This window comes from Pogoniulus pusillus, chromosome 24 (genome assembly GCF_015220805.1).
Source record: "Pogoniulus pusillus isolate bPogPus1 chromosome 24, bPogPus1.pri, whole genome shotgun sequence".
Lineage (NCBI taxonomy): Eukaryota > Metazoa > Chordata > Aves > Piciformes > Lybiidae > Pogoniulus > Pogoniulus pusillus.
The window spans coordinates 13,212,985-13,229,033 of record NC_087287.1 but is presented as its reverse complement, the minus strand read 5'-3'; the positions used below and the strand labels follow the sequence as shown (position 1 = coordinate 13,229,033).

Sequence of the window (16,049 nt, the reverse complement as noted above, 5' to 3'; positions counted from 1 at the left end):
GTCATCTCTTCAGGACAAGAACTCTTTGTCACCATGTGGCATCCAGTCATTGTCACAGCCTTATGTAAAATCTCTAGTAAGTAAATAATAAAATTTGTAAAAAGCTGAGGTACAGGAACTTGGGAGAGGTTTTTTCTACTAAGGTCTAAGTTGGCCTCCCTCTTTTTTATGCACAGCACTCAGGTTGGGGTAAGATTTTTTTTAGGTAGAAAAGTAGGTCTAACACTCAGTACTCACTGATGTCTCTGCTTGGTGAAAGTCTCTGCTTTCCTTCATCAAAAGGGAGAAGAAACCAGGAAGTTCCAAGTGATGGCATTGGTTCACCATGACTGGTACAACTCAGTGGTGTCCTTTGACTCCACAATGGTTTTTGATACTGCAGTTACCTGATTTTATTACAGAGCTCTTTCACTAAAGCTCCTTCCATTCCAGTACCTCACAAGGACAGCCAGCTGGGAATGCCACCACTATATAAAGCAACTTGAATAGTGAGAGACTTGCTCAGAAACTGTTACAGAATCATTCTCTCAGACTGCTTTGCATCACAATTTGCAACAGTGGCCTGCGACATTACTATTTTATGTGGCATATATCATCCTACAAAAGGAGTGGAGGGGATGTCTGGCTTCTAAAAACTAAACTCTATGTTAGGGCACCAACACACAATCACTTCTAACCTTTTGAAAAAGGAAAAATAAGGCAGTACTACAAAGGAAATCTGTCTAACAGTCTGCCTCCAGGCTCGTGGACAGTTCTGCTCACTGATTTGCAGCCAATGGTTTGCAAACTGATTGTGGAATGTTGACCGAGAAAAATTCTGATTACATTTTAGGTGAGGTTTGGGTTTTTTTTTAAATATGCTACCTTTTAATGTGTTAATTCACTCTACTAAAAACCCAACGGGCCAAATTCACCTCTCTGATAAGGCTTCTATTGTAGAAGCATCACTGGCTGAGCACTGAAGGCATTATTCATCTGTGGAGAGATCATGGAATAATGTTGTCAAACACTTTTGAGTTGCACAACCTTGAAGAACAGATAAAGGGATCAAGAGAATGAGAAGGAAAAGAGCATCAGAGATGAAGAAAATTAGATAAAGTGCCAGGAAGAAACTGTTTCATGTAAACAGAGTGACAAGTTGCATTAAGAACTCTCATTAAAGCATGCAGTATTTGCCTATAAGCAATTCAGGCAGGGAATTTGTTTACAAGCCTCTGCCAAAATCAACAGCAGCTGCAAAAAAATCATCAATATCTGACTTCTAAATAAATGTACTATATCTAAACACTCACTAGGACTGTGTGAAGGAAATATACAGCTCAGTGCCATTCTAATTCTTTGTCACACTAAGTAAACAAGGTTATGTCCTGTGGCATATTGACATGCAGGCCCTGCAGAAGCTGCTACCAATATGAGCATGCCACTAACCAGCTACTCCTCGTTTACATTAGTATGCACGGTGCCAGGATTTTACTGCTGCGCCAAGTTTGCTCAAGCCTGATTTTGTGAGGACAGTGTAATCTCAGCTATGCCTCTAAGTTAAAGTAGAACCTGCTGTGCCTTTATCAAGTTAGGAAAACAAGGTTTGGAAATGCCCATCAGAAATGATACAGATGCTCGATCAAAAGCAGCTGCTTCTGGAGCAGATGGTGAAGTGCAAAGAACCCAATACCTTGCTCAGAGACAGTGAGAAATTAGTATTTGGGCAAAGGCCACTAAACACAAATCCTGTTGTAACTGAACTAGCTTTAATGAGAGCTCCTCATGTCCCAGGTTAACATCCCCCTCTAGTGATCCCAGTTTACAGCAGGGAATTTTTTCCTCGGCAGCTAATTGGCCGATAGCCCTCTGTGATTCTCTTAAGACATGGGAATGTGAGTCACCCTTTCCTCCTGGCATGCTTACAGGTTAAAAAAATACCTGGCTGGGAAGAACACGCAGTGAGAGTGAAGTCACACAATGTGCTGGCAGCAAAACTGTCCCAAGAAGCTGAATGCTTTGCCTTTCCCCAGCCCCTTGTTCTCACCCTTGTGCAGGAGTTCACTGCACACAAGCTTCCTTTTCGTGCCAGCTCCCTGTGGGGCCATGACACAGGTCAGGCCATTGTTAGGACCCACATTAAAAATAACCCTTCCTGAAGCAACTCCACTCCTCGAGCCAACAGATTGTATATTTGCGCTGTAAGACACTTAGTTCCTTTGACACAGTGTTGTGCACAGAGAGAGGCAGAAAACTATGTCAGATGCCACTCTCTCGGGCTTTAAACGGGTGACTGCTGAGCCACTGAATTAAAGCCAAGCAGACTTTGTGGATCCCATGCTGCAGAGACCTTGAAATCCACCTCACACCTGAAGATGAGCAGTGGGAATCCCTGTCTGCTTTTCCAGTAGTCTAAACAAAAAAAATTCTGTTTACCTTTGCAGCTAGTTTTTGAAGATTGACACGAGGTAAGGAAAAGAGTAAGACCCTGCTCTGTAACAGTCCAAAGTGAGTTCACAGATGGAGATGTGAAGTGGTGGGAAACCACCAACTGCAGAGAAAAACAAAGCGCCCATGTGCAGAGCCAAAGTATCACACTGCAGCTCATGACTCATTGTTTCAATAGTTCATGAAGGAACTGACTGCTCATTTCTCTCAAACAAAAGGTGTCTTTCCATTTTATGCCACTGTGTGGAAGGGCTTCCTGCAAAAAGGTCTGAGAAAAGGTCTGTTGTTTAAAGATGACATTTGACTCCATCAAACTTACACCGTTCAAAGCCAGCAGATTCTTTTTTCCCCATAGATACAGACACACACACATATATATATATTAAATAGCAAAAATGCTGCCAATTAGTTATTTCCACCACTTACCTGAAATTGCCTTTTCCCTATACTGGGAAGAAAATCTGGAGGCAAATACGAAGAAGTGACACAGTCCAAACTACACAGCCCCTCTTTATGGCTTGTCCCCTGTAGTCAAAAAGGGACTGACAGCTATGAGACAAGTAGGTCTGATCTCATTTTCTCATTACATAATCTTTGGTTGTGCAATGCAAGAGTCTATAAAGAATAAAAAGGAGAATCTGAAAACAGAGTACAGAACACAGCTACTCCTTCACTCACATTTCAACACCCTTCTGGTGAACTAGACGTGAATTCTATGACTGTGTGCGTTCAGGATAACATTGTACAGAACAATAGCAGAAAGGCTCATTTTTAAAGGTGTTTTACAGTGTGCTTTCGGTTGCAGCTCTTGAGATGTTCAGAAGAGAAGAGAATGGCTTGTTCTTCATTTCTGCTTTGAAATGGCATTTGTCTATATATTCCAGATTAAAAAAGAAACAAACCCCTCAGACTATTTTAAGGTATTTTCTGCCCTGCCAGAGTCTCATTTGTATGCAGCATATGCTAGATTTGCCTAGAAGGATTTAGCTCAGTAGCTGGCACATTTACATTACAGGACACCACAGTCAGTTTCGATCGATACCAAGTGTTCTTACGGTGGGAAATAAATATTCAAGGTGGCTGTAGCTGAAAGCTAAAAAAATACAATCAACAAATTGTAAAATCGCAAAGGCCAGACAAATTTAATAAAATAGTTCCGTTCACCTTCCTCAGCTTTACACAGTCTGTTCAAAATAGTAAGACTCTCTGCAGAGAGCCTTTATCCAACTGTTTATAACACTTCATACAAAACATGTGTCTGAATTCCCACAGCAATACAAGGATATAAATTCCCAACACTCTCAAGCCAAATTCGACATAAGTTACGCTTTCCTGGCATCTAGACTGTTTCCTTTTCTTTCTCTCCACTCCAAACACATTTTCATCCCAAACAAAATTAAAAAGCATGTAGATGTTAAAACATAACGACAGCTTAGAATTCAAGTGACTTGTGCAACATTGTTTTGTGCTTTCTACTTCTCCATTTCCTCCTACTGCGATTACAATTCCTCATGCCCTACCACGTACACAACAGCAATGCATCGAGCTCAGTCCCGCCTAGGTTTTCTACCTTCAGCCTTGGCTTTCTACTACATGAAATCTTTGCACACTCCAAAAAGTGCATCTTTTCTTGTCATCTTTCCTTTACGCTGGATGATGTGAAGCTCTGATTAGTCAATGTAGGAATGCAACCTGGATGCACGACTGCAGCCTTGGAATAACTCTTAGGATGTAAAAAGGAACTGTTTGAGCGTGCACGCCCCTTCTGGATTTAAAAAAGACACCATTTAGAATGGTGCTGCTAGAGCCACGCTACAGTACATCATGGCACATCTCCATAACGTAATCAAGGACGTGAGAGAGAGCTTCTATTTACACAAACTGATGCCACTTCGAGAAAAATATGACAGGAAAAAAAAAAAGGAAAACATTATTTCCTGAATGTCCTGATTTTTCAGAAGTTTCCTTCTACTTTCTCTTCAGCAACAGAGTTGTCCTCCACAACTGCGTTTTCCCTGACCTGTTTAGCGCGAACCATACGTGACACCAGCAGGAACTGGGAATCATAGGGCAAACTGCTTCCTTTCAGAGGATGCTCACCCGAGCCCTTTTACTCACAAGCCAGCTTGCTGTCAAAACTGGAGAGGGCAATAGCAAAGGCTTGTAGCGCACACATCGGGTAGTTGTAGTCCATGGTGAACACATCCTCAGCCACGCGCCCGAACTGCATCACTATATAGTCAGCTGCAAGAAAGGGCATAAAAGGTGACAAAGCATTAATTTTGGTGGTGGCCCTTACTAAATAATTATGCATCCAACATCATCCCCTGGGCCAAACAAACCACAAACTATGCTCGCTCATCAAACTCCACAACATTTATGCAAGTGGGTGTGCTGCTAGCAGAGAGAGAAGCAAGGAGAGATTATGCAAGTAGCAGCCGAGTGATGAAGGACTGCAAGACTTACTGTCAAAAAAATTACACAGAGAAAAAGTGGCTTCTGCAGGCAGAGAGAAAAAAACTGCTTCTGTGCAGGCTGCTCAAACCTCTTGTATAGACCTAGTACCAAGCCTCACATGTGCCAAGAACAAATTAATTCTCTTCCTATTTAACTTCAGACTAGTGGAGAAGCAAGGACAACAGGGGAAGAGAAGACATAACTGCAACCTAGACCTAATCATGTGTTTTATCATATTCAAAAGTTCTTCCTCTGTTCCCTTTTGTACTCTTTGTCATCAAGACAAAATCTCAGCCTCATTCACAGTTTGAACTGTTACTGCAGAACCAGGTGTAATTGTTTCAGCTTCTAAAAGGCAGCAAATGCACAGCACGTTCCTCGAATTCAGTGTTACTCTTGGGGAGAGTGGCACAGCCACTCTCATCGCTTTGCACTCGTCCCTTACAGTCTAAGCGTAGCGCTGGTGTAGCCCAGTGTGCTCCAGCACAAGTGACTATGCCTGCCTGACGGGAGTGTAAGGTAGGGCAGCATCACTCTACTGGTGCACTTGTCTGTAACCCTACTTCAAAAAGCGGACTTAAACTTGAGAACAAAAGAGGCGGTACACTGCTGGCAGAGAACACCACACTGGTAAGCTCCTAGAGATGGTGTCAAAGGCAGTCCTGACATTCTCAGGGTGTTCTGCAAGGCTAAGGATACAAAGGCCAGCAATGGCAAAGTGGATGTGCAGTGGGACCAGTCTGACCGCCACTGTCTCCAGCAGGACAGGGCGCCAGAGTGAACCAAAACACCAAGGCAGGATACAAGTGCTTGAACAGATACTGCCCTGTGGTCTTGCTGACTGGGAGTACCACAGCTCTGAGAGCATGAAAGACTGCAGAGTGTTCACCCGTTCACAAGCCGAGCAGCCAAGGGAGAAAACTATGATAGCATATAGCAGAATCGGCTGCCTCAAGCATGAGCATTTAAATGCTCAACTTACATCACTGTCTCAGCCACAAGGCAGAGCAGCATTAAGCTGGACCCACACAGCAAATTAAACTTGCTGAAGTAACACCAGCGAGTGCAGAGGCTGTGCATGCAGTACTGGGTGTGCACATCACAGACAGAGCTGTACTTACGATCATTGTCATGAATGATTTGGAAGTTTTTCACTGAAGCCTGTGTGACTCGTCCATGGAAGTTTAAAACATAGGACTGAGTGTCATCATTCCAGACTGGTGTTTTGTTATGCAGCTCAATCACACTCTCTGTATTTTTGTTCTGCCATCTTGCAAGGAGTGTCTCATGTTCCTGTACACGCCACAGATACATCATTAAATTGAACACTCTCACAAGACAAAGAAAGAAATTCACAAACAAGCCCAAAACATTCATAAATCCGTGCCCAAAGGTTAATTGGTCACCCTCAACCCTCAGAACAGCATCACTGAATGAAACAGCGTGCTCTGAGTCTAACGTGGATGTGCACTGGGATCCTTTGCAGAGCTTGGAAAAGGTTAATTGCATCTTTTCCTGTGGAAAGACATTATTTGTGGTGCTTTTCATGAGTCTTACCTCCCACTGTTCTGCAATTGTTCAAATACTCTCTTTTTTTTTTTTTAACCCTCTAAACCTTTGGAAATGCAAAAGCCCCACATTACACTGAGAAAGACTTCAAGTACTTCTTACTGGTGGCTGACGGTAGGACTTACATTTCGTGGTCTGATGGAAACTCTTTCATGGTCCATATTCATTCCTGGTATGATCACACTCATTTTACGAGGTCCTTTAAACCCCAAGACATTTGTTTCCTGAAAACATTCAGAAAAGAGTTCATCATGTTCTGTATTTTCAAAGCTTCCACAGAGAGGCATAGTGACAGCCCAGGGAACTTATTTTTAAGTCAACTCAAAACAAACCATCTTGAAACTCCTACCTTCAACCAGCAGTGCCAACCATTCTAGCTTTGTCTTAGAAGCTCCAACAACAGGAAAAATGGCAATAGAGAGGTTTCCAAAAACACTCCTAGCACTGACTGCCAGCAACCTTAATACATTTTATTTTTTTTTTAAATCCCTTTGTTAAAAAAGGATATGAACTAACCAGATTGCTTGGCTACTGCTAGATCCCTAAATAAAGCTGCTATAATTTAAAAATCATAAAACGCAATCACACATTTTGATGAGAGGCAAAATTAAATAGATGGAACCAACTCTATTTAATTCCAGAGCCAGCAGAAAAGCAAACAGGGAGAAGCTGCCAGTAAGAGCATCTGTTAGCAGTGCTGTGGTTTTCAAAAGTCTTCAGATTATGTTATGCTTAGAGATGGTCATGGTAAAAAACAAACACATTAGCATGAATGTAAATTTTCAAGCTATGAAGGCAGGGAAAGTAAAAAAAATAACAGAAGCAGCAAAAATAAATCCACGGAAAGCACAAGTTCTTCCAGCAGTGCTTCAGTATTGCACTGTCCTCTCAAAACACAGCCACTAAAACCTACACAGGCCTAAAGTCTTCATTTTATGTAACATTGCCTTCCACTCAGTAGAACCCCTTTGCCTCTTTTAGCATCAACTCCAGTAAATGAATCAGTGACCCCTCTGAAAGTCCATCTCCTCATGGTCTGTGCTTCGTTTTTTCTCCAGTCACATGCATTTTTCCCCCCCTCTACCTGTCCCCAGAGAAGGGCCATGGACACATGCTAAGGCATCTCAGGTAGGGAAGTTCCCATGGGCATATTCCCAACAACATACCACAAAATGCCAAGAACTGGACACCCCTGGGCTCCAGCTGGCATGGCTCTACCACCAGGACATTTAGAACTGACATCTTCAGATCCTTCTGCCTTTATATATTTAATTAAAATGTCTTGGTCTTAAAGAAAATGAAACATTTAAAACCACCTCTACTTTCGCAAGTAAAGACCCACAGAACTCACTGACAGCATCTGAAAATACCCACCTAAAATTTAACTTGGGCAGCCATCAGACCTTCAAAACAGCTTTGGTTGTTGCACCAAATCATCTGAAGCTTTTAAGACAATTCACTAAAGATTTTAATGCATGCAAGAAAATTTCCACCGAGAGTTACTTTACTGAATACTGCTGAAGCAGTCCAGGTATATCCATACAGGTTCAGAGCTGTGTGTTAATGGGGAGATTCTATCTCTTTTTTTGCATCATTTATGTCAGGGCCTTTGGCAGAGTAAACCAATATTATCAATCCATCAGGAAGTGTGTACTTGGATCTACATCACGGTGAGACTCAAACTGAAACGACTGCCAGCAGATAAGAGAGAATCAGCATAGCAGAGGACTATTTCTAACCAAAGACTCATGCTTATGCTTATTTTCTACTAACTGCTGCTCAGTTTTAGTCTTCTCTGTAATGCCTTGCAAGCTTTTCTTCTCATCAAGCTGCAATTATGCTGTATACAATTAATTTAGATGCTGACTGGTTGGAGACATTGTTCAAGGTAAAATTAAATAACAGTGCTGAAGCACTTCCCTCCCAACAAGCACTGTTATCACTTTGAAAAAAACAGGGCTACACTGTTTGGGTTTACTCAGAAACACTACAATCAGTGCCTCTGCCAAGGGATGAGGGAATGGTTTCTAGCTGCACATTACATCCATCACCACTTATATCAATCCTGCCCTTTTGCTACAATCAAGGTACAGAACTGAAATTCTACAGGCACACAACAGATGAGGAAAACAGCTGGGACAAAAGAGAAGCTTTAAATAAAAGCAGACCTTTCCAATCTGCCTGCATCCAAATAAAATTAATTCTCCTTATCTCCTGTCTCTTTCTCTGCTTCTGTTTTATTTCCCTCTTCAATTATTTTGTGTACTTCAAGACTGTGCATGGCATCACCAGGAGAAGGCAGGCCAAAGTCTGATTTCACGCTGTTTTAGTGCCACTGAGAATCTTGGTTTACATGGGAACTCAGACTAAGTACTGTTAGCTGGCAGAGCCCTGCTGACTCAACCAGCATGCCAACAATTTACATCAGCTAAGAACTTGGCCCAGGATTGCTCAGAATGCAGTGCTAGCTGCATTCTCTGCCCTAGCCCCACCAGTAAGCTGCTCTGTGAGCAGGTGTCACAATGAACTGAAGGAGCACAGAGCTTCTCCCCAGAGCTGCTTCTAAAATCTCACACACTTTCATAACATTCTGTAAGCATTCTGCCATGGTGCCAAGAGCTGCCACGAGAGAAGCAGCAAGGTGTGTATCCCAGCAGCTCCCACGAGATTCACAATTTAACTATCCTCGTTTTCCTCCAGCCATTTCCCTTTCTGGATGTGATTTATACAGTTGTGCCTTGTCCTTAGCATCTTCTGTAGAAACTATCCCTCCACAGAAAGCCCAGACCACAGGACCCCCTGCCCTGGAGCACATCACCAGGGATGGAGGCCTGAATAGTTTTAAAGCTTTACTGAAACCTGATAATCAGCTGAGCTTGCAGCCTGCAGAAGCCAATACCAAGTGACTCGTGAGTTACTGTGGAAATAGAAGCATCCAGCAGAGAAAACCCTGATACGAGTGGCACAGTAGCTTTGTCAGGCGATTCTGAAGACAGCCATTAGGTGCTGCTGCAGGGTTACTAATACACTAGCCGGCCGTGGTGCGAGGAGAAAAACCTTCACAGCACCTGATAGAGCTCTGTCCTTGCACTAACTTCATTCCTATTGCTTGAAACTTACCCTAAAGTGAGCTCCATGTTCAGAGTTCTCAACGTATTTATCCCAGTCAGCAACAGATGCATTACCAGCTTCTGCCTGCATCCACTAGACCTGCTGAGATGATCCAGCAGGCAGGCTGAGGGAGCTGGTGGAAGCAGGTGCCTGATGCACATGAGCTGGGAGGCACAGTGGTGCTTTCATTGATTATAAATTTCATTGATTACAGTTTTTGCTGCAGGAATTAAATGTTATCTTAGGCTAAGGGTGTACTGGGAGGTCTAGCTGTTCAGCTACCTGTGCCCGGCATCAGAGAGGTCTTCTGCAAAATGCCATCACAAATGATGATACTTTAGTGCATTCATTCCACGTGCACAATTCCTTCCAGTTCATGAGGCTCTCTGAGTCTCAGTCTCCAGGCTGTGAAGCATTCCAGCTCCAAGACCTTCTGACCAAAAGTAAGAACAGTGCAACCTGGTTCTCTGCACATTTCTCACCACTACTTTCCAAAGAATTTCCTAGGGAAGATCAGTAGTTTATAAATGTCTAAAGGGCAGGTGTCAACAGGATAGGACTTTTTAGAAGTGCCCAGCAATAGGACAAGGGTCAAAAGACACAAACGAGAACACAGCAAGTTCCACCTAAGCGTAAGGAAAAACTTCTTTACTTTGAGGGTGCTGATGTGCTGGACCAGGCTTCCTGGACAGGTTGTGGAGTCTACTTCTCTGTGGAGTTTCAAATCCCACCTGGACACATCATTGTGCAACCTGATCTAGGCAAACCTGCTTTAGCAGCGAGGCTGGACTAGATGATCTCTCCAGAGGTCATTTACAACTCCTACCATTCTGTGATTACATCGAAGTATGAGTGCTGATTTACATAATCCTAAGTGAGAAAGAAAGCCAGTGTGCTATTTCAGAAAGTGAACTGGCCTTTCTTGCATGTTTTGCCTGTGAGCAGTACTTACATAACAAATAGCAGCTAGCTCCTGACGCAGGACACTCGCCTCCAGGCTCGATGTTGTTTTCATTGGATTTACTCCATTGTCATAAACTGTAAACTTGGTTCCCATAAGATTTGATCTACCAAAAAAATGGAAAGCCCAATCACCATTTGTCACTAACGCTGCCTGAGACATCTGTCCTTCACTGCTCTGCAGCCCCAAAGGAAAGAGAGATAACATAGAGCGCAAATAGCTGTTAATTCTAATCCAAAGTGAATGGTGACTTCTGGACTAATGGGCAGAACACAAATGCAAAGCTACAGTAAAGCAGAGCATACTACAGGTTCCTTCTCACGCTGTCTTACAAACCTGCAAATTCAAGAAAGCAGTTGTGCTAGTTTGAAGCTAGCTAGAATGTTTTGGTGAGAAGAACTAGATTACAGGCAGTGAAAGGGAAACAGTGGTGATGTCTGCTTCCCTCATAGGCTTGCTGAGATGTATAGGAACAAGAAATAACAACATGGATAACCACTCTCACTTGGGCTGCTGCTGGGGAACTGGCTGAGCTGCTTCTTACTCTCTAACCTCACCCTCCATTTTGGACTAATCCACTTTGCTTCCTAATCCCCTGGTCACACCTCTATTCTTCCTTGGGACTGGGGTAAGGGGAAGGTGCAGGGGTGGTTGAGAGCCCCTCCTGGGGACTCAGGTTTCTGGGAGGGCTGTTATGTTTCTGTGTTACCTTTTACCTTGTATATTTCTGTCTATAACTATATATACACTGTAAATATCTGCTTGTATATTGTGCTAGCTGTAAATGTAAGCTTCATTCATATTTTCAGAGCCAGCTGAGTCTAGTCTGGGCGATTTCCAGAAGTGGGAGGGGCAGGGAACACCCAAACCATCAGATCAGTGAGGAGACAATCAGGTGGGGCCAGTTTGTTTGGTTGGTTTTTAAAACATGCCTACTCTCTAAAAACTACACAGTGTCTTACCTGACTGTTAACTCCATTAGAATACAGAGAGTGATTTTCACAAAGTTATAAATAAGATCAGCCTTGCCTACTTACATGGAGATGACCCCAAGGAGTGCAAAATACAGCCCAGAACACATTAAACCCACATGATCCTTATTCTCCATCTGCAGTGCAATAAATAGTGCGTGACGCTGCCAGATCCACAGAGGCAAAGGGCAAAGGGCAGCAGAGCTCCTCTCCTCAGGCACAGGCAATCTAAACACACACTAAGAGGCTCCACATGGGTATCAACAGACTGATGTTTGATGGGGTGACAGACAAAAGAAACGTGTGGTTCTGAAAACTCCACTACTTGCAGACAAGTCTAATTAGGATCTGAAGAAATGGGCAAAACCAAAGAGTTGTTCAGCTCACGTAACAGACTGAACTTCCATTCTAAGATGCTCATATCCACAAGGGCTGGACACAATTTACTTGTGTCACATCCCATCAAAACCCCACCAGAAGTACTGTGAACAGTTTTGGAGCCCCCAACACAAGAGCAACATCGAACTATTGGAGCGAGCCCAGAGGAGGGCCACGAAGATGCTCAGAGGACTGGAGCAGCTCTGCTATGAGGACAGGCCACAAGAGATGGAGCTCTTCAGCCTGGAGAAGAGAAGGCTTCGAGGAGTCCTTGTAGTGGCCTTCCAGTATCTGAAGGGGACCAAAAGGAAAGCTGGGAAGGGACTATTTACAAGGTCTTGTAATGGCAGGATGAGGGGTAATGGGTTTAAACTGGCAGAGGGGAGATACAAACAAGATGTTAAACTGTTCTTTCCAGTGAGGGTGGTGAGACACTGGCACAGGTTGCCCAGGGAGGTTGTGGCTGCTCCCTCCCTGGAAGTGTCCAAGGCCAGGCTGGATGAGGCCTTGAGGAACCTTTTCTAGTGGGAGGTGTTCCTGCCTATGGCAGGGGGTTGGAACTGAATGATCTTTGAGGTCCCTTCCAACCTAAATCGTTCTTTCTATGATTCTACAAATGGTGTTTAGCCCTTGATAATCTGGCCTTTAAATATTTATTCTAACAAACTAATAAATATTGCTCTTTTTAATATTACTGTTAATAAATAAGCCTTACTTTTAATAAAAAGTGATGTTGTAAGTACTTTAGACATGGTGGAAGCACACATTGAGTACTGCTGAACTTCTAAGACCACTATCATGCAATGGAGTGAAGCCTCTAAAGAAGAATTCATGGTATGGCTTACAGGCTACTTAATTTCAAATGAACTTCACTGTGCTAGTTTGAAGCTAGCTAGAATGATTGGGTGAGAAGAACTAGATTACAGGCTGTGAAAGGAAAACAGTGGTGATGTCTGCTTCCCTCATAGGCTTGCTGAGATGTATAAGAACAAGAAATAAAAACATGGATAACAAGACTCTCACTTCTGCTGGGGAACTGGCTGAGCTGCATCTCTAACCTCACCCTCTGTTTCTTTTCTAATCCACTTTGCTTCCTAACCCCCTGGCCAAAGCTCCATTCTTCCTTGGGATTGGGGTAAGGTTGAGAGGGGTAGGGGGAAGGTGGAAGGGCAGTTGGGAGCCTCTCCTGGGGCCTCAGGTTTCTGGGAGGGGAGTTGTGTATCTGTGTTACCTTTTTACCTTGTCTATTTCTGTCTATAACTGTATATACTGTAAATATCTGCTTGTATATTGTGCTAGCTGTAAATAAAAGACTCATTCATATTTTCCAAAGCTGGCTGAGTCTAGTCTGGGTGACTTCTAAAGTGTGGGGAGGCAGGGAACACCCAAACCACCACATTTACAACATAAAGAACATTCTTGGATGGATCAGTGCTTACCTCAGTTTTCCAATAAAACTCTCTCCACCTCGAGACAGGTCAGTTGGGTCTATGGAGATGAGGTAATTAGAGGTTTTACTCTTCTTTCGTTTCCTTCCAGCTAACAGAAACACCTAAGCAGTGCAGAACAAAACATATTTGAGAATGCCAAGGGGGTCAGCACACACTGCTTCCTGCTTTGAAATAAGGAAACCACAGGCAATTTTTCTATCTTCCAGCATCCTCAGCAAAGTAACAGAAGGTCTCCTGGGACTCAGCAAAACCAGCTAAAACTCTGGAAAGGCAAACTGACTTCTCAACCACTGAGTCCATTATTTATGGCTTAAATAATTAAATTTGACCTATTTTATTGAGTGCCTCATTCTAAGTTGCTCTGCTTCTTCCCAGTTGAATTGGAAATATATGCTTTTCAGGCTAGAGGATGCAGAGAGCCACAGCTGCTGACTGCCACATAAAGGTGCCATGCATGGATTATTTCAGACTAAAGTTTAGACGTGTGAAGAAAAGCAGTAGAACAAAGTAATAGTATTGTTTTGCTTTTGGAAAGCCAAAGGGTAGATGTCAGTGAAAGTGAAAATATATTCAAAATAGAACATTACATTTTATTTTGCAAGACTTCTTCAGGCTTCTAACAGTTTGTTATTATCATTATTAATATTCAGATGCAACTGGTATGCCATTCAAGTTATTTTATGACCTTTTTACCATGCTCCCTTTCCAAGTGGAGGTAATAAGTTGGGTACATCCCTCGGTCCATTCCCTTTTTGTCTCTTGTGATTCTGCATTTGACAGTGACACCCTGCGGAGCAGGTCTTATGGCAAACTCCTCCAGATCGTCGACATCAATGAGAGGCTCATTTGTGGAAGGACTGGGGGCTGAGGCCGCTTCCTAGAACAGTAAGCAAAAGTCAGGCTTCCTCAGTTTTGATTTACAAGATAACAAGTACAAAGGAATACCATTTGATAGAAGCTGCACTTGAAAGAAATAAAGACAATAGACACATTGTCTTCTTCATTTTGAGTCCTCAGCAGCCCCAAAGGCACCTTATCATACCAGGGATCTCTCCCCATCCAGGTGGTCAAGCTCTTGGCTCCTCACAGGCCTGGGGAGCAGTTCTCTGTGCCACCGATGCTCAACATACAGACACACCTGGCAAAGCACAACAGTGCAGCTGCACAGGCAAGATGCTGTAATGGTAAAAAGAAAATCCTGGCTCAAACCTTCCCATCTCACCACAGTTGCTTTTTCATGGACAGTGATGGTCTTTGACAAGAAGTAGTAACAGCATATTAAACTAGACAGAGATACAACAGAGATGAGAAGCTGGTGTAGTATGTCTAAGAGTGGGACACCATCGACTGGTGTAACAAGAGCTTGTGATTTCAAATGTTTCAACAAGTCAAAGCCTTATTTTATGTTTCAATGGTAACAAGGAGAAGAGGGTGGGGAAATGCTCAGAAAAAGGCAATAGAAACAAAAGATTCTTCTGAGCACCTGCAAGAAGTAGGAAGGTAAATATCTACTGTTTACCTTTTTCTTCACTCAAGTTCAGACAGTATTTGTTATTTTTTTCTCCAAGTCATTACTTTCTTTGCTTCCTCCTGTGAACCCTGGGAGCTACCACAAGAATCACCTTGGAGATACTGTAGTAGTGCTTGCTAAACCCCAAACTAGAAAGCCAGGCCTATCCTGACTGCAGTCTGAAATCTCACAGCAGCCTGCGTGCTTCTCCTTGGGCACTCACCCCCTACCTTACAGGATTTCTTGCTCGTGGCAGAACCAGGCCGGGTGTTACTGTTTAACTGTGAAGAACTGGAGCTGTCTTCATCCTCCTCATCCTCTTCCTCATCAAAATTCATGCTGCTTGAAATACCTGAGGAGAAAGCAGCGCACTTGTATGGACTACTGATACGTTAAAGCTGCCTGCCCTTGCTGTAAAACATCACTGATGACTCTGCTGCCAGGGCGTGTGTGTGAGCAGCTGCAAGCAGCGTACACATGGGTGAGACACTACCTGCCCTGAGAAGCCAAAACATTTCAGCACATGAGAAGAGAAATACCATCGTTTCCAATCCACAGAGAGGTTCTGGTTACCCAGCAATACAGGAGCAATATCCAGTTAGGAATTAAATCCAGACCTTCATAGAATCAACCAGGTTGGAAGAGACCTCCAAGATCATCCAGTCCAACCTATCACCCAGCCCTATCCAATCAACTAGACCATGGCACTAAGTGCCTCATCCAGGCTTTTCTTGAAGACCCCCAGGGACAGTGCCTCCACCACCTCTCTGGGCAGCCCATTGCAGTGGGAAATCACTCTCTCTGTGAAGAACTTCATGATCCAACTGAATACTTCAAACACAAGAGAACATCTTAAACCTGAAATTGGAGCCGAGTGGACAACTATCACAGCCACTTGGAAACCTTAACAGTTAAAACACAAGCCCTTCTGAAGCACACTTTTAAGTGTTCCCCTGTGATCTGCTGAAGAGAAGATCTTAGTCTAAGAAATGTTCACATCAAGGAAATGTTCTCATGCATATTTATTTAATCTAAGAAATCATTATCAGCCCAGGCCAAAGGAACTGCCTTACAGCACTTAAAAATCTGACTTAAGAAGAACTCAAAACCTCAGACATTTCAAAGGGAGACACAGCTTTGAACATCAAATACAACTTAGCAGCAGAAAGCATCAATGGTGGGACACAGGCCAGGCCTAGTCTTTGAAGGAATAT

The 16,049-nt window shown here is 43.2% G+C and overlaps 1 protein-coding gene across 7 annotated transcripts in view; it reads right to left on the bottom strand.

Annotated features, from left to right (window-relative positions):
- Nucleotides 1–3,542: 3,542 nt before the first annotated feature.
- The window catches only part of TUB (TUB bipartite transcription factor), a 140,864-nt gene continuing 128,357 nt past the window's right edge, over nucleotides 3,543–16,049 (bottom strand). For all 7 annotated transcript variants that reach the window (XM_064163660.1, XM_064163663.1, XM_064163661.1 and 4 more), the window contains 7 exons: nucleotides 15,066–15,187; nucleotides 14,011–14,202; nucleotides 13,314–13,426; nucleotides 10,517–10,631; nucleotides 6,579–6,677; nucleotides 6,006–6,177; nucleotides 3,543–4,671 (listed from right to left, as the gene is read on the bottom strand). In XM_064163660.1, coding sequence (XP_064019730.1) covers nucleotides 4,538–4,671; nucleotides 6,006–6,177; nucleotides 6,579–6,677; nucleotides 10,517–10,631; nucleotides 13,314–13,426; nucleotides 14,011–14,202; nucleotides 15,066–15,187 — 947 coding nt within the window. In that variant the 3' untranslated portion in view covers nucleotides 3,543–4,537. The remainder of the gene's footprint in view (nucleotides 4,672–6,005; nucleotides 6,178–6,578; nucleotides 6,678–10,516; nucleotides 10,632–13,313; nucleotides 13,427–14,010; nucleotides 14,203–15,065; nucleotides 15,188–16,049) is intronic.